The sequence below is a fragment of the Acomys minous genome (genome assembly GCF_964271855.1).
Source record: "Acomys minous genome assembly, chromosome: 9".
Lineage (NCBI taxonomy): Eukaryota > Metazoa > Chordata > Mammalia > Rodentia > Muridae > Acomys > Acomys minous.
The window spans coordinates 110,488,414-110,507,365 of NC_140490.1; the positions used below are offsets into that span (position 1 = coordinate 110,488,414).

Here is an 18,952-nt window from a genome sequence, read left to right on the forward strand (position 1 = left end):
CCTATCTCTTAATAAAATCTAGTTAGGCTGAATTCACTTCAGGGGACCTTTCTAAGCATAAATAACTGCCCAGAAGACATTCTGTAAGGCTTCATTTACTTCTCTGTGCTTTCTAGATTCAGTGTATAAAACAATCTTGATGAGATTCATATCTCTTCTGATAATTTGCCATATGTCTTTCAGGCTAAACAAGTTATAAGGATTATACCAGAAATGCTTCAAAACAAAGTAATCAAGTAATTCCTTGATACTGTCCTTTTTTCATTTTTTATTTTCAACATAATTTCCCAGTTGCATTTGACTTCTTTCAAAATATCTCAATTAAGTTCTATTAAAACTCCTACAAGCTTAACAACAAAGCTTGTGAACCAAGTGAACCTTCTTGGCAAGGCTCTTCAGTTTTACACTAAATTTGTCTTTAATTCCTGTCAGTGCCGCTCAGTTAACCTCACACTGGTTAGCTGTGGTTTCCTTGAATGTGTTTCTCTCTCCCTAGCCCTCTATGCATTTGCCTTGAAATCTTGCTGGTTTTTTTTTTCCTTACTGAAAGAACTGGCAGTGTTTACTACATCTAAATTCAGATGAAAGAGATTCACCAAATCTTTATATTTTCAAAGTTAAAGATTCATACTCATCTTATGCTGTGAGACATTAATAGGTAATTTTCTGATTCCAGAGGTATGTTTTTATAAATGGAAAATGTCAGCACAAAATATGTAATGACTAAGCAGACTATATTTTTTAGTGTTCTGTGTTACATCCCAACATTTTGCCCTTCACGGAGGTAAGAAAGGCTTTATCATTAGCATACATGAAACCTACCATTCCCAGAAGACGGCTCTTTATACTTCAATAACCTTCTAACGAGTCTAGCACACCTCATGTTCCAATTGCCTGAGCTCAATGTCTATAGGCAACTAATTTGAGCATTGGTTGAATTTTAAACTCCCAAATATTAGTGTGCATTACACTAACAAATTAGAACAGGATTCCTCAATGACACCTCCCATCAATGCCTTGGGTGACACCTCCCATCAATGCCTTGGGTGACACCTCCCATCAATGCCTTGGGTGACACCTCCCATCAATGCCTTGGGTGACACCTCCCATCAATGCCTTGGGTGACACCTCCCATCAATGCCTTGGGTGACACTTCCCATCATTCCTTGGCTACTTAGGCCCACTCTGCTTTGTCTTAATGAAATACTCCATAGTATTTCCCCAGAATGAATCTTCCTCCTCCCTAACCCAAGCAGCTAAGATGGCCTGTTTGAACCCTCTGAAAAGGGTTCATGGCTTTGGAGGGGCTACATCTCTAATGAAGCTACAGTGTTTTGCCTTCTGAGTTATTCATGCATACTTTTTCTGCTTCCTGGGTTGTAAGTATATAAAAACATCATTCTGGCACAAAGATCTGGCAAGCAAAAGAAAGTCATTTGGCGTCTGGAAGGAAGAAAAAATTATTAGGATACTATTCAAGGGAGCTATTTTGGTGAATAACTTGAAATAAGAATTCTATGTACTTTTAGTGCCAAGGGATTTCTAAAAGCACCCTGCAAAGCTAGAACATGACTTGAATAATTGTTGAGTTTCTCTATCTCTTAAGCATGTAACCAAGAACATGTAGCCATCTTGGTCTTCGATGCTTCATGTGGAAACGCCCATTTTTGTTTTTCACTGATGTCACTCTCAGCTTGAGTTTGTTCAGTGGAGTTTAAAACTATGCTGTCTGTGATGTTTCACTTATATTTCTTATCATCATCATGTTACATATCAGAATAAAAATCCCAGGTAGAATATATGCATGGCTTTTAAAATCAATGTGGACCTTATGCTTACATGAACATTTGATGTTTATTTATTTTATATATAAAGAATGAAACATTCAGAAAAATATTACCCACAATCTAACTTATTCTAAGTTATTAGAAATATGCATGTTCTTTCTATCAGATATCTATATGTATAGATACAGATTGGGTTACGCAAACCACCCGTCTACTTATTTTTAATCCATATTTTTTCTTCTTACGGCTCAATATAAATTTGCTGAAACACTAAATGGGCAAATGAACCTTGGAACTATAGGCGATTAAAAACACAGCTCTTTCTTGAGGCTTTTTCTCAGGATTGTTGGATCACCAGAGAGCAATATACCCTTTTTATCTTAGCTCCCTGAAGAAATGCCTTTCCTGAAATATGATTAAATGTTATGCCCTCAGCTTTTAGAAAAATGTCTAAGTGAACAATGCGTTTTGTCTTTTGTTATTCCATGACCCCAATTTAAGAATCCCTGTGATACATTTATCCTTAAATCCCAGGCCAAAACTCTAGTCTGTTCAATCTAAATTACACTCTTCTGGTCAGGCAATGGAACAAAACCCACCAAGAAATCTCCCTTTGTCCCTCAGCTGCCTTGAAAGCTGGTTTAACTCAGGGCTTTGTGGTTCAGGTACCTTGTTTTATACACTCATTTGTTGATTTAAATCAGTTTCTGTTACTGAATTATTCTATAATGCAAATCATTTTATAGATCTCTTCAAGGGAAATGTCAATTTATAAATTTGAAGTGCATAAATAGTTACCAACATTTATGTCTCTGTATAGTTCTGAACTGAAGAGAATTACTTCATTTTTATATAAAATCATTAAAGGCAATTGCACACATGATACTTTTGGACAATTTAAATAGTTTTGGTAATGTTATTTTAAGGATACTCTGTACAAAATGAAAAAAGTTCTTATGATAAGAAATTATATTTAGAATATTTATAAATTATCCCCATATATAATAAGTTAACATACTTGTAAATCTTACATAATTCTATGGGAAATTTTACTTGCCCAAATATAAGAGTTGGAGGAAATATGAAGGGATTGTCAATAGTCACGATTGATTTTGCTTTTCTAAAGATATCACAATAAATACTATCATTTCCAGAAATATACCCAACCAACATAATCTAGGAATGAATTATTTTATGTTCTTCCTTTGCTCACTTTTGCATATTTATTTGTGCATGGTGTGCATGTCTGTGCATGTGTGCACATACCTGAGGGTGTAGTTTATGTACACATGTGCATATGCATATGTGGAATTTGAGGTTGAGGTTGGTTATCTTTCTGGACTCCTCTTTACTTTATTATTTAGGGTCTCTTGATGAACCTGGATCTAGTCTAGCCAACTTATTCTTGGAATTGCCTGTTTCTGCCAACCCACCACCCCTACAGTGCAGTTACAAGTAGGCCCTCATACCCAGTTGGCTGTTACATTGGTTTCTAGGGGATCTTTAATCTAGGTCTCACACATTTGTCTGGCAAAAGATTTACCAAACAATCTTCCAAAACCTCTTTAGAATTTTTAATAAGGAAAAAAATAGATATGTGCAGGAATGTAACATTTCAGGATTGTCCCAATACATGTGATACAATTATAACATTTTGTTTATTTTTCATGGTGATCCTACAAGGTGCTGATTGTTTATTATTGTGACTTGCAGAGGTATAAATGGTTAAGACGGAATAGTGGAACCTTCCAACAGCTAAACCAGTGAATTTGAGGTTAAGCTGTCTCAAGGTCACATAATTCTTAAGAAACACAGCCTGAATTCAGGTTCAAGGTTTCTGATCTCAGTGTTGTTAGACATTCTTTCCTGCTTGGCTACTTCAAGGGCCTTATAATCCTGTTTGCTGGTTTCTTATGCTACACAGTGAAGTGACAATCCCCAATAAAGAAGGAAACGAGAAAGGAGGGAAGGAAGAAAAGGAGAGAATAAGTGGACAGAAGAAAGGAGCAGGGAAGGGAGGAAGGGATTGGAAGGGGCGAGAAGAGAAAGTTTAGGGATTCAAAGGCATTTCTAGACATCTTTCTAGAAACCTTTGAAGAATTTGGACTGTATTTTGTCATGGGTAGAAATCCAGGATCTAGAATACACTAGAGACCATTTTCTGGTTGTATTAAGCACTTATAGAAGGATTTTAGATTATCTCCTTAAAAAAAATTATTTATTATTATGTATACAGTGTTGTCTGCATGTACACCTGCAGACCAGAAGAGGGCATCAGTTTACATTATAGATGGTTGTGAGCCACCATATGGTTTCTGGGAATTGAACTCAGGACCTTCGGAAGAGCAGGTGGTGCTCTTAACCACTGAGCCCTCTCTTCAGCCCCAGATTATCTCCTTTTTAACTGGACAGTTAATGTATTTTCTAAAAACAAGTTTTATACACTTATAAAACTTGGTAATGCAATACTTTATAGAAAGTAAACACAAATTTTTTTTTATCACTTTAGGTAGCTATAGGCACAGGCTGTCAACATGCAAATCTACTTAGAACGTAGATCTGTTTGCAGTCAGATGAGCACAGGGCTATCTCCTGGCACTCTGTACATACGTAGCCTTTCTAAAGCATTTCTGTTATCTTTGGAGCCAATACCAGTCTCTGTCAACAATACACAGAGGTCAAGGACACTGAACTTAAAGCAAAGAAGGAAATTGTCCTTCATAAGACAGTGGCCAACCTCCTCCTTGATTTTGAGAACTCAGTTCTGTCCCCTTCTTTTTTAGTAATCTTTATTTCATACTATAAACTCCTTTACATGCATTTTAATTTTTTGATGTAATTGAAGCAAAGTTACTTCAAATAAAAGCAACATCTTAGATTCCAACTAATTTTTTAAATGTAAAATATGTACAGAATTGCCCTTATCATAACTGGTTTATTCTGATGGCTCTTTAGATTCCTAATGTCATTTCTAGATACCCTTTTCTTGTGTCAACTTCCATCCATGGATTACTCCTAGGCTTATGGAGTAACAAACCATACATTTGTTAAAAAAAAAAATTCTCCCAAAGTACATTTCTTGTTAACACTTTGAGAATATTTGAACTCTCCTACATAAAGCTTCCTCTTAGCACTTGGCATTCTCTCATAGTTGCTGTTGGAAATAAATAGACAGACCTATGACAGAACTTGGTGTGCATTTGTGTCTCTGTGCTCCAATATGGACAACCTGGTCATGTCTTTAGATGAAAACTGGAAAAGAAAGGATACCGTCTACTCATCTTTCCAGTTTAGCATGGAAAGGATGCTCTTTAGTATTGTTTTTAAGGTTAGGAAGACCTAGCTCTGAAGTGTTACTATCTCCTTTCAAGCCTCGGTGACAATGCCTGGCCATACCTTTTGTTCTGCTGTCATCGTTAGACTTTGCAACCGGCCAGTCATATTCCCTAAGCTCTTTTCAAAAGCTGCCACAAGGTGAGCCTGTGAACAAAAAAGAAAAATAGATAGTTAAAATGTCAGCATCTCATGTGGATAATATAAAGCCCCTTTGTCTTACAAAATGCTTAATTTTAGGTGTTCCAATGTTCTAAGTTCTGTGATTACCACAGTTAGTTCTCACTGGGGATGGTCTCTCAGCAAATATCTTCATTTCCCACTTCTAAACTTTGGTTTCCTAAATGCAGCATTTCAGTTTTTTTTTTTTTTTTTTTTTGACATTTAATGTGAACTCACCCTCCAAAAGGGAATGGTATTTTGCAAATAACAACACCTTCTGACTTGCACATCACATAGAGATCTGACACCCCAAATACTGTACAAATTTCCCAGCTGCCAAATTTTTAGAAAGAGTGCCCAAAAGGAGGTCACTGAAATAGTCAATGGACAAATGTTGCTCATTTTTCGACTTCCGCGATGACCTTTGAAGATATTTTTAGCTCTTCTATTGTGTAGACTCTCCTTCAAGTGTCAGACATCTGCTGACAGCTAGAACATTATCTTTTCTCTTTTTCTGCTTACAAAGAACTGAATAGGAAAGAGTCGTCTTCACCTTCAAATCTCTATAATAAAAGGGCCTTTCTCACCTACTTCCAATTTCCTAAAAGAAGAAGAGCTAGGCCAGGCAGAAATAATCATGTGGTTAAATTGAACACGAGACCTTGATGGCTTTGGGTTTTCACTTTAAATTTTAGAGACACACATATTGCAGTATATTACCATCACACTTACGATTAGGAATGCTTGATGGGACAGCTGTAAACATCCTACAGATGCGCCCTCATTCAAAACCGAACAGTGCAAATATTAAGGATGAAGAGGTAGCCCAGCCATTCCAGTGACTGTAGGAACAACTTCAGACATACTATTTCAAACTGATATAATGCATTGTGGTCCTAAAGGGATCTAAAGATTGAGTATTTTTCCTATCTTGGCGAGTTTAAAATTCTGAATGTAAGTCAATATCTGTCATATCTCATCCGTATCAACTTAAAATGTCTGTCTAGACATCAAAACATTTTCATTGTAAAACTAAACTATCTGGTCCTCAACCCCATCATGGACCTGAGAAGGAGTAAAAGGTTTTCTTCAAGGCTGCCAAATACAAATAGCCAAAACACTATGAATGTAACATTTACATAATTCCTGATTGCTTCATGGTTTTTCTTGCTGTAGGTAGTTCATTATATAATGTGTAATAATATAAATGTATATGTGAAAAAATTTTAAAAATTAATAATAATAAAACAAGCAGAGGCAAGAAAAAATCTTTTAAAAAGATTGACTATTTGTCTAAGCTCAATGTATAACAAGCTAGATCTGGGTAGAATGTTGGCAAAAGCTTGATTTTTTTTTTCCTGAGGAATGGCATGTGGGGACCCTAATACATCTTTTTTGTTGTTGCTGTAGCAGAGCTGAAAGGCACCTCCTGTGAAATGGCTGGCAACCAATCCCCATAAGGATCAGGGCTCTGATGGCTTCTTCCAGAACTATCACAGGCACCCTAGCTCCTGAAGCTCATCGTGAGCCGTTCTTCACTGAGAGGATAGTAGGGGAAAAACAATTTGTGGAGAACACCGCCAAACTCTACCCCTCTGTAGGCACCCCTTATTCTCTTACTCAGTTACTGGGGCCTTTCCTTTCCTGGGGTAACCATTAGGTCACCCCTATGTTGCCGTCTTTCTTGATGTTTTCTATATCTGAGTTCACATTCTCAAACACTATGCTTTAATTTGACCGATTTTACCAAGTACCCAGGTTTTAGCATATACTTTTCATTTCTTCTTCTTCTTCTTCTTCTTCTTCTTCTTCTTCTTCTTCTTCTTCTTCTTTTTCTTCTTCTTCTTCTTCTCCTTCTTCTTCCCTCTCCTCCTCCTCCTCCTCCTCCTTCTTTGTTTCTTCGAGACAGGGTTTCTCTGTGTAGCCTTGGCTAGCCTAGACTCACTTTGTAGACCAGGCTGGCCTCGAACTCACAGTGATCCACCTGCCTCTGCCTCCCAAGTTCTGAGATTAAAGATGTGTGTCAGCACACCTGATAACTTCTTTTTAATAATACATTTGAAGTAAAGTATGTTTCTCTCTGCATTTATAATATATTGCCTATGATGTATTGATTACAATTTTGTCTTTTAAACAATACCACTATACCCATAAAACAAGGAGCCAAACCTTAACACTAAGCTTCCTACCCCACCCCCCCACTCTCCGAATAGGGAACACCATAAAAGAAAATATTTCTTATTTGATACTGGAAATAATCCTAAACACTCTGATAATTTATTTTCAAAAGGCATAGAAAGTAAATGTTTAATTATTGGGATGTGGGGCCTTTACTGTACACATTTGAAAAAAATGACTTTATAATCTTTATATACTTAGTCAATTTAAGAGGAATTTAAAATATTAAGATTATAAAGAATGGATTGTATGCATAAAATATATGGTTCATACCTTATAGCACCCAAAAGGTATAAAATATTTAACATTACAATATTGTGCTGGCTAGTCTATGTCAACTTGACACAAGCTAGAGTCACTGAAAGGAGGGAAACTCAATTAAGAAAAGGCTTCCATAAGCTCTGGCTGCAAGTGGGTCTGTAGGGCATTTTTCTTAATTAGTGGTTGATGAAAGGGGTCCAGTCCATTGTGGGTGGTGCAATCCCTGGGCTGCTGGTCCTGGATCCTATAAGAAAGCAGGCTGAGCAAGCCATGGGGAGCAAGCCAGTAAGCAGCACCTCTCTATGGCCTCTGGATCAGCTCCTGCCTCCAGGTTCCTGCCTTCTTTGAGTTCTTCTCCTGACTTCCTTCAGTAATGAACAGCAATATGGAAGTGTCAACCAAATAAACCCTTTGCTCCCCAACTTACTTTTTGGTATTTCATTGAAGCAACAAAAATTCTAGCTAAGGCAAATATATATATTTAATGTTTGTAAATTTGCTGTTTACTAATTTCTAATAAAAGACCTAATACTTGGTTGCTAAATATAACTTTGAGTCAAGTTATTTTCAATGGAAAACATGTTCAAAGTATATTAGAAAACTATCATTATATGTTTATGTCTTCTTTGTTACTTTGGAAGTAAAAAATGTTAAATTTCCCACTAACTGCAAAGAATTACAGGAGAATAAAGGGGTAAATGAAGGATAATTTTTCTGTCAATGATGATTTTCGATACTATGTAGTGAATCTTTGTGACTTTTAAAAGTTTTTAAAAATATATGACTTTCAGGGTGACGTAAGAGCTTACTAGATTGTAACTTTTTTTTTTTTGCATTTGCATTTGCAGGCTTTCCAAAATAGAGTAGAACGTATTACTGTAAGATTAGTACTGTGTAATGTGAGAGGAAGGCTGACCAGGTAACACAACAGAGAAGCCTAGCTACTAGTTAGGAAGAGCTATTTGCCATAATGGTCATGGAATTACACTATACAGTGTGATACACACAAAGAAAATTGCTGTGATTTTTTTTTTCTAACAGCAAGATGAAATGCTCTTATCTATAATGGCTACAATGCATATACTGACATAGAATGAAATAATGGTTAATATATATGTAAATATATAATGTATTTAAGGATAAGCATTTGAAAAATAGAGTTACATAAAGTAAGTTCTATTCTTACATAGAATATGATTATTATTCTTTGGTATTGGTACTGTATAGAATTACTCCACAGTGTTTTTTTCCCCTTTAATAGGCACAGATTGTCCCCAGCAAGAGAAACAGCTGGATTATATTTTTAAAATGCATTCAATAAAGCAAAGAAGTGGAGCACATTCTCAGAAAACATTGGAGCTAAGAGATTTTTAGTTTAAAAATATGTATTTCCTAAAGGCAAAAATTACCTTTTGTTTCATTACATACTCATGAGTGGCCTGCATGACTGTGTGGGAGAGAGGTCCAGAGGAATCTGGCTTATACGTGTGGCCCTGATCAACACTGAGCTGGTGGGGATCTTGCTTTGCTTTCTGATATTTGCTGGAGGGATAATGACTCAAAGACAGCCAAGAAAGAGCATTTGCCATAATGGCCTATGTCTTCTCAGAAAGGCAGTAGCAGAAAAAGCTTTCTACATGGTCTCTTGTGGCTTACTGCAACTCTTTTCACACAAGACTGTAAGGAAGAAAGCCCTACTGTGTGCTGCTGCACTGGCTCGACTTTATTCTGTTCGTCAAGTGAGAAGTCTGCCCACTCAAAGCCTTCCTGCTTTATCACTCTGCACTGCTGAACAGCGATGGAACAAGTTGAAACAGGTTTGTTAAGGTCAAGTACCAGCACGGAACACGCAAATCACGGGAATGAAGTTAATCTAGTGAGAGCATTAGGTCTAATATAGTTGCTCATAGATTAAGAGAAAGTGGATGTTCTTTAAGTGAGGATTAAACTGAAGCTACTCGTCATAATCTGTCTTTATGAAGTATACTGGCCGCACTTTCATATAAAAGTCCTTCCTGTGGCAATCACCACATTTAACCAAACACAAAATGTACTTATAGTCTGAATAACTTAATAAGTAAAAACTAATGCAGCTAGCAGGTCAGCTGATAGGCTATATGGCATTTATAAAAAGGCATATCTTTACTTACAAATAGAAATTGAAAAACAAAACAACAACAGCCAAACCAAACAAAGCCTTTAGGACTGGATGCAGCTCAGGTGATGAAATGCTCACCTGGCACACACAATCCCAAGTACCACAAAAACAGACAAACATACAACAAAAAAATGTGATGCTTATGGCTAGGCTGGTGGCTGAGACTTCCTCATCACAGGTAAACATAACGGGATGCCTTTGTGGCTTTTATATGTTTCTTTGTCCTCTGGGTACAAGTAAGAAAGTCAGTAGTTTTACAGTACTATAGATGCAGCATAAAATTTACAATTGCCTCAAAAACTATTCCTTTAATATTTAGATGTAGAGCACAACAGTGGATAAAGACTGTTAGTTTCTAGTGTTCTTATTGCTGGGCATTTCTCAAAAGCTTTATAAACAATAATAGTCTATCTCAAGTTAATATTATTCCCCTGGAGTTAAAACATAATGTCAACTGAGACACAGGGCTAAAATTAATTCACTGTGAGGGAAAGGACTTGCTTCCTGTGGATTCCTATTACAATGTCATACACTATGGTCCTGCACCTGTTCATATTTTATATGTCATGCTTTGTCTAAGATTTAAAAAAAATCTTTTTGGAGGAGCCGAGAGGCAACGGTGGTGAGAGAGGGATAGCAGGAGTGAGGTAAGGCTACAGAGGGCATATGGAAGCCTAGCAGGAGCTTCCGCACCCCGCCTGTGGCATCTCACACTACTGTTCCTTAGGACTGGGCACAATGCCACACGTTCCTCTGTGTTCTAGTTCATCTACTCTGAGTGCTCCTGAGAGTGTGTGAATACATTCAGTAGGAAAGTTAATGAAATTGGTAGGCTTCCTCGTCACTGCTTTCACCAATTGAAGCTGCTACAGTGCCTGCAAATGTGGTTTCCTCTAAACTGCTCTAAGAAGGCAGCCAGGGTATTCCGAGAGAGTTGTGTCTCCCAGACAATGGAGCGAAGCTATCACATGTAGATGCAGGTTATTTTGTTTTAGATTTCATTTTAGGCTTCGTTGATTGCTGAAAGAGACAGGAGTCACGGAAATTTAGTTCCTCCGAAGTCAGATACTCGGCAGCCCTGATTATGTTTTGCTTTATGAAAAACTCCTGCGTGTGGAACGACAAAAGTAAGAAACAAGAAAAGAGGTAACACTCCTAACCATTCCTGTAGTTTGCAAATTTCTAACATAAATTTTTTTTCTGTTGTTTTGTTTTACCCTGTTGCCCCTCATTAGTTTGGATTTAATGTCTTACCAGTGAGTGGGCAGAAAACTTCAATTTCATGTGAGTTCTTCTTCTTCTACTCTGTGTAACTGAGGACCCTTAAACTTTGTTGACAAAACCATTCCCTCTAATTAGATAACAATCTGTTCTGTTATCTCCAAGCAATAAAAGGCAACTTACATTAGCAGACAGCTGAGACGTGAGGGTGGCAACTTTCTCCTGGGATGCAACCAGTTCTCTCCGTAGCTTATGGATTTGCTGTGCAAGTAAAAAGCCCAATATTCTAAATGATCCATTGAAACACAGACTTCAGCACAAGGCAGCAAACATAGTAACCACAGATGAATCAGTAGGAGCCCCCCTTTGGGGAGGTGAATGCTATCTACACCGCAGCTCTCAAATACTTCTTATGAAAAGACGAAGGGATTTCTAACTTCTCTCCTGGGACTCAAATCTGCTCATCACTCTACACAGCGAGTTCTACTTGTAAGTCCTGCAGGACTCATGAACTAGTGCATGGTTGCACTGGAGTCTGTTCCTTCTAAAAGTTCATCGTGATAATTCAAGAAAAAAATAATCTTTAAAAATTTATATATACCAATTACATACTTTTCTTGACTTTTTATGTAAATGGTGCACCACACAACCTTTCTGAAAATCTAAGATGTTTACCACATACATTTTAGTTACTTATATTTTAAACAATTTTTAAAAAGTATAGAATATGTTATAATGCATAAAACCTGCATTTAAATACTTAATGGGTCCATATTTTAAAATATATGTGCTTTTTTTTTCTTTTTGAGGCAGTATCTTATTGTGTGGCCCAACCTTGACCAAACATGTCATCCTCCTGCCTCAGAGTCTGGAGTGAAGGAATTATAACCATGTATCCCCAAGCACAGTACAAATAAATTTATGGGATAGAGCTTAGATAATTTTTAGCTAATGCTTTCAAGAATGCTTTTATTCGGTGACTTCCTATAAGTTCTGAACAGAAATTTTTTGTAGTTATCTAAAGTATAAAATAAGGGGAAATTCTGAATATAGTACAATTCACTAAAAAAAACTAGCAAAATAAATATTAAGGATTTTTGTTTTGTTTTGTTTTGGGTTTCTTGTTTTGTTTTGTTTTGGTTTTGGTTTTTGGGAGTTTTGCTTTTCCTGATTTTAGCTTTAAAATCATAGATACATCGATATCATATAATATTTAGAATTTTTGTCAATCATATCCTATGTTGCCAAGAATTATAAGCAGTGATTAAAATGGAAAAAATTACAAGCATATGAAAATTGATTCTGCAAGTATATTTCTGTTCTCAGGAGAACCCAGTCCTTTAGATGACTAGTTTTGTCTGTTGATGCTTTCTTTAAGAAACAAATTCCTTATTCTTGGAGCTGCACAGTTTAAATGTTTTCTGAGTATGAAAAGACATTTTGAAGGTAGGCCATTCAGCGTCTTTCCCCTCCTATACAATACAAGCTTTTTTGGGAAAAGAAACCCTGATCAATATTGAGAGGAGTGAGAAAAGAGACTGATGCTTGTCTCGATGCAGAAAAAGAAAATGTTTATGTAACTCCTCTGCACACTTCCACAAGAGAAAGGTCATCATCACTATCACCCAGCAACAAATCTTACAATCTAGGATAGTGATGTACCAGTGCAACAGTGGCACACACTTTTATGGGAGTAAGCAACTACTTTTTAAAAACTGGATTTTAGGCCCACTCCATGAAATGGAAGTCATATCTGACACTGCTATAGTGGCCAAAAACCTGTGACAAGGTAGATCATGGCCCGAGGGCCTATGGATCTGTAAAAGAATCAGAGCAACAAAAGGCCGCTAAAGAAACATCGCTATGCTCATATCAGTTCCTCACTCAGCTCCCATAAGGGAAGCGCCTTGTAGCAGTTCGAATTAGTACAGAGACCCACAACTAGAAAATGTGCAGAGAGTGAAAGACTTTTGATCACTTGGTCCTAAATAGTAGCTTTCATCAAACCCCCTCCTTCTTAAAGTTCAGTGATCGAAGCAGAAGAGAAGGTAGAAAAGATTATAAGACCCAGAAGTTCTAGGTGACTCCAGGAATATAGTGTCTTCCAGACCCAGCAGGACAGACACACAGGAACTCACAGAGATTGTGCCAGGATGCACAGGGCCTGCACCAGCTGATTCCAGATGAGGCCACAGCATGTGGAGAAAGTTCAACATGGGGCCCTACCCCTATATAGTTTAACTAGGTAACAATTTCACTGTTATTTCTATTTTGAAAATGGAGATCTGGCTCGGTCCCAATGAACATTTGTGTTACTTTCATATAATAATACTGGGATCTTTTAAGCCCAGAAAACAAAGCATCTTTATGTTTTAGACCAATACAAACTAAAAGAGGCTTTGCCACTTATACCTTTATTATATGATTCTACCTCTTGTAACTTATAACCCAAAAAACTATAAAGCAATTTATAGTACTTATTTCAAAGCTCATGACCCCTTATGAGCATAAGTGGCAAAGGGAGAATTGGGTAGCTACTATTAAGGCAGGCACACACTGCTGTACTCCCAAATTTCAGTTAGCAGTCTCATGACTAAAACTAAAAGCTTCGTCAGATCTAGGTGATGTGAAAAAGATAGCGTCAGCTTTAAAAATGTGTGTCCATGACGCTCACTCAGTTGTTCTGTATTTGGAACAAATTTGACTTTAAAATAGTAGTTCTCAACCTTTCTAATGCTGCGACCCTTTAATGCAGTTCTTCATGTTGTGGCGACCCCCACTCGCAAAATTACCTTTGTTGCTACTTCATAACTTTAATTTTGCTAGTGTAAATATTTTTAGAAATAACGGTTTGCCAAATAGGTTGCAACCCACAGGTTGAGACCCACTTCTCGAAAAGTTTATAAAATGAAATCAGTGGGGATGGGTTTCTCTGCAAGGCCATTTTCAAGGCATTTATGTTCTATAAGAAAAGTTGTTACTACACCCTGAACAATGTTTAGGAGCTACTTTTTAAGTTATGTGTCTGTGTGTACCTTCATGGATATGCATGTGAATGTGCCATATCCCTTATAGCGGGAGCTACAGATGTTTGTGAATCACTAGACATGTATGCTTAAGTCCTCTGCAAGAGCAATTCACACTCTTAACTGCTGAGCCATTGTTTCCACCTCCATGAATGAAGTTTTAAGTCCCCCTGCACTCCTAGGCTAGGGTGTGTGTGTGTGCGCACGTGCGCGTGCGTGCACGTGTGTTTTACAAAGGTAAAGAAGACTTTTGTCTCCAAGCAGGAGGTTGTTTTTTGTACATGATAGCAAGCAAGCATGTGTCTGTAAAATGCATCCCCTATACATAAAAGAGTAATTCACACTCACGCCCCAAATAACGGCACTTCTATGGAAAAGACCTCGTGCTACAGACTCTATAGTTTCGTTATTCTTAACCAGTGTCTGTCAGGCAGTGAGGAAGAGATAGTGAGATGGATGTATGGCTTTACACATTAAAATACAATTCACTAACGAGGGAACCATTGCCAGCTACTATAGATAACTTATTAGATCTTGAGCTAAGAGCAAGGCAAAATGTGGGAGGAAAATCTGCTGCTAGAACTTTCTTACGCATTCTGTTAGAAGCAAGGGCTAGAGCACAGATGAACTTCTAGCAGAAGTGCTGCAGTGATGCTAGCGTATCCAGCACCCTCTAGTGGCAACAAGACTGATCACATCCTAAAGTCACGCTAGTTTTCCAAGATTAAAATGGTACAGATTTTTACCTCTGAATGTGCCTTTTCTTCGGCCTGTAAAAAAAAAAAAAAAAAAAAAAAAAAAAAAAGAAAGAAACAAAGAGGTATTTTAATTATGAAACTAAGGTTAATTTATTCTATATGTCTAAAAGAATAAAATGCTTTTAAGATTTATTTACAATTTTCCTGATTTAACATAAGAGTAAACTATAAGACTACCTAATATAATAAGACAGTATGAAGAATAAAATGGATAATCATATATGACACAAAGTATTTAGAACTACAGCTAATAGATATATAACACACCTTAAGATAATGAAAGAGTTTGCGAACTACAGAGACCATAAAAACCAAAATACAAGTAATTGTAAGCTTATACTTTAAATATATGGAGCCCATGGGAACATGACATGTTTTATATATACATACATATATCAGAGCCTATGAAATTATATAAATCCTTAGCCAAGAATTAGGGAGAAGAACTTTATTTTCTGATGTATATTATGAGAATGACAAATGGAGTTAAGAGGAGAAGTCTGGCCACTATGGTTAGTAATAGACCTCAGAAGCTACTAATTCTTATTTTCTTTTATTTTCCTTAATGGTTATTAAGTTTATTGGTAGGCACATCAGCCAAACAAAAAAGTACTTAGCTTTAGGGTGGTAATAAAAGAGACAGCCAAATAACTTTGGCTGTGTAGCTTATGGACATGAGATTTGCTGTACAAAATGGCAGGGTGTTTTCTGCTTCTATACAGAAAACTCCCAGGGCTTTTTCCATCTTCATGCTGGGCTATGAAATGCCGGCAAATGAGTTATGTGCACCATTAGATTTGGGAGGCTGCAGCAATCTGGAAAAAACTGGAGAATGTGGAGCGTCTCTGAACAAAATAACTCTGCCCATTGCCTCTTGCAGAGAACGGCTGCAAAGCAGTCTTGTCACCTGTTGTTGCTTTGGAGACATTTTATGGTTAATTGGTACAAAAATGTCTGAACTGGTTTTGTTCTGCTTTCTTCCAGAAGAAACACACACACACACACACACACACACACACACACACACACACACACAAACCAAAAAAGCAAGTAATACAATTATACAATTACCTGGGTATATTTTATTCACAAGTGTTTCTTTTAACCTGAATTTCATTCTTTCTACCTTTGAAAGGTGTCAGTGTGTATATTATGTATACCATAGGCAAACTTTGTATTGAAAGGCAAGGCTGACATCTGTCTTGCACATTTTACATCTCGCTTTAATAGATTGAAGATTTTTGTTTTTCAAATTCTAGCAATTTCAAGTTATTACATACAGTTTTGTGTTCATTTCTGCAGTATAAGCAAAGAATATTAATTCGGTAACTTGATTAAGCCTTATTCATAATTTTCTTCAACTACCTAATACTTTGTACATGTATTATCACTTTGTTCTGGTCATATTCTGCCTTTGGGCTTATTTGGATTACATTAAAATTATACAGACTCGATAAATAATTGATTTTTTAAAAAAGAGACCTAATTTATTTAGATGAAATGAAATACAGTCATGACACCATCATGTTTTCATTAAAATTACCCCAAGTTTCAGGTGTTAGTTCCATATTAACTATTCCATATTACATAGCGTGAACTTTCTCATACCTGAATTTTCAGGACTATTGCTTCTTTAACCCTCGCCTTCTTTCATATGCAATGGTTATTTTTTTTTTTACCAGTAATATATATTACCATAAAAATGGAGCAATGAGACAAATATAATATTCTACCTCACCCAGTGGCTTAGAAATAGGACTGGTAGTATTATAGTATAGTTTGATTGCATATGATATTTTAGTGAGTTTTTTTAAAAATAAAAACTAATATACTGAAGGATAGTAAAGAATATAAAATGTCCTGCCTAAGTAAAAATATCAATTTATTTCTGTATTCCTTAAGCCATTAAAAACCACTTCTTGGAATTATTCTTGAGTTAAGCGGTCCGTGAAGGATATGCACAAAACAAAACAAATAAACATGAATGTGAAACTAAGATTTGTGAGGAAGGGGGTTTATGGACAGGAGGGTAGTGAGAAAAGAAAGAACAGAGAGATAGGAGAGTATACGTATATGAATAAATTTGGTAAGTCAAATTAGATCACTTACAAAATATACTCTCTTATTATTATTTTTACCTAGTATGTCTCAACTGTACATATTAAGGAGGCTTATTATGTAGTGTGAGCTGAGCCAGCGCAACCTGCCTTTTTATATACTCATTCACACCATTTTAAACATTAATCTTGCACTATGAAATTGAGCAGCACACTTGCCTATTCAAATGGAGATTGAGAAAAGCTAGGCACACTGCAAGCAATCAGTAATAACTCAGAACCCACAGCCACAGTATTAACCAGTGTAGATAGAAAAGATGGTTATTACTATTATACTATGGGAGGGTCTATTAGATCCCTGTGTACTTCAAGTAGTCATCTGTTTTTTTAAAAAAAAAAACTCACGTTTTTTCTTAAACCATCATGGAATTATTATTATTATTATTATTATTATTATTATTATTATTATTATTACTAGTAGTAGTAGTAGTAGTTAAAATATTACTATCACAATTAATGCATACTTAAGAACAATCCTATGATAGAAAAATGCTCCAATTTTTCTTCTTATACAGAAATTTGTAATTCAATAGTATATATCAATTACATCTCAAAGAGCAACAGTCTCGGCCCAATAGGAGAAACACTAAGTTTAACATCTCTCTATTTCATATTCTTTCAGGTTATTTTTATAATCCATACTTCTTTATCCAGTATCACAAATGAGTACATTTACCTAAACACTAATGCTGAGACCTTTATTAGAGAATGTATTGGCAATTTTAACCGTCAGAATGAGAAGTAAGAAAAGTAGCCATGTCTCTAATGATGGTCTGAACCTGAATGTCGTATATAACGCAGGAAATAAGCAAGGTTAACCTATAAGCCAAGACTGTATTATTTAAACTATATTTATGGGTATGCACACATGTAACCATTATAATTAAAGAAACAAATTGAGATAATATACCAAAGCAGGAGGGCTTGTGGGTAGAGGAAGAGAGCAAGCTATGGGAACAGGGACTCGGGATGATGGAACTATACAAACACATAAAATGGAATGCAACCCATTATTTGTACAAATAATAAATGCAAATAAAATGGGGGAAAGTGTGAGAAGTATCACTCTTGTCTTTAAAGTTTAATGCCGAGTGGAAGCTGAAAGCTGTGACCATCTCATGCCTGGTCAATATAAGAGGGAAGATTACACAGGTAACTTAAGGCCAGGTGAGACTCTTTGCCCGCTGTTAACCCCTCACTGAAGGAAGCTTCCCTAGCTCGTAATCTCCTGATGGGTACTTACAAAAAGAAGGAACTACCTTCAGGGACAAACATTCTCATTTTTGAAAAAAATTAATTATAGTATTTCACAGTGGGAAAAGCTCAAATATTGGTATTCAGCTCCAGAGAAATAATTTTAAGAAATAAATTCTATTCAGAAGGCACTTTTTTTCCTATAAGGAAAATAAACAACACTATGGGCACACTCTTCTCCAAAAATAACCTTAAACATAAAAGCTGGAGAGAATGCTGTCAAACAATTATTAGCCGTGGATCAGAGAGGAAGATCAGCAGCCAGGACAGAGGGTGGGGCTTAAGCATGGCTTAAGGACATCATGTCACTCTCCAGTGTATTATATGACAAGGTTTTACACGTATTCACTGATCGTAATGAATGCACCACAGTCAACTCAAAGACATGTGAGAATACAAGATGGCCGCATTTTGATAGACAACTGCTATATAACTAAAACAGTTTCCTTGGGCATCTGCGCGTGATGCAGGCAGAAAAGCAGAGTGCGCTTACCGTGGAGTAAAGCGAAGACGTGCTAGAGACCAGCGACAGCGAAGAACCGTGAACTGGATGAAATGAGAACATGGTTAAAATAATCAACTCAACTGTAAGCTGAGACTTTTACCTGAAAGCATTATGAAAAGATGGCTAAGGGTATAAAATAACCACAGAAAATGACCAGGTTGTGAAAACAAGTTCACGGGAAAACTTTCAGTA

At 36.5% G+C, this 18,952-nt stretch overlaps 1 protein-coding gene across 8 annotated transcripts in view; it reads right to left on the reverse strand.

Annotated features, from left to right (window-relative positions):
* The window catches only part of NAV3 (neuron navigator 3), a 718,489-nt gene that overhangs the window by 45,188 nt on the left and 654,349 nt on the right, over nucleotides 1-18,952 (reverse strand). For all 8 annotated transcript variants that reach the window (XM_084796372.1, XM_084796369.1, XM_084796370.1 and 5 more), the window contains 4 exons: nucleotides 18,749-18,801; nucleotides 14,873-14,896; nucleotides 11,284-11,361; nucleotides 5,184-5,267 (listed from right to left, as the gene is read on the reverse strand). In XM_084796372.1, the coding sequence (XP_084652498.1) occupies nucleotides 5,184-5,267; nucleotides 11,284-11,361; nucleotides 14,873-14,896; nucleotides 18,749-18,801 (239 nt within the window). The remainder of the gene's footprint in view (nucleotides 1-5,183; nucleotides 5,268-11,283; nucleotides 11,362-14,872; nucleotides 14,897-18,748; nucleotides 18,802-18,952) is intronic.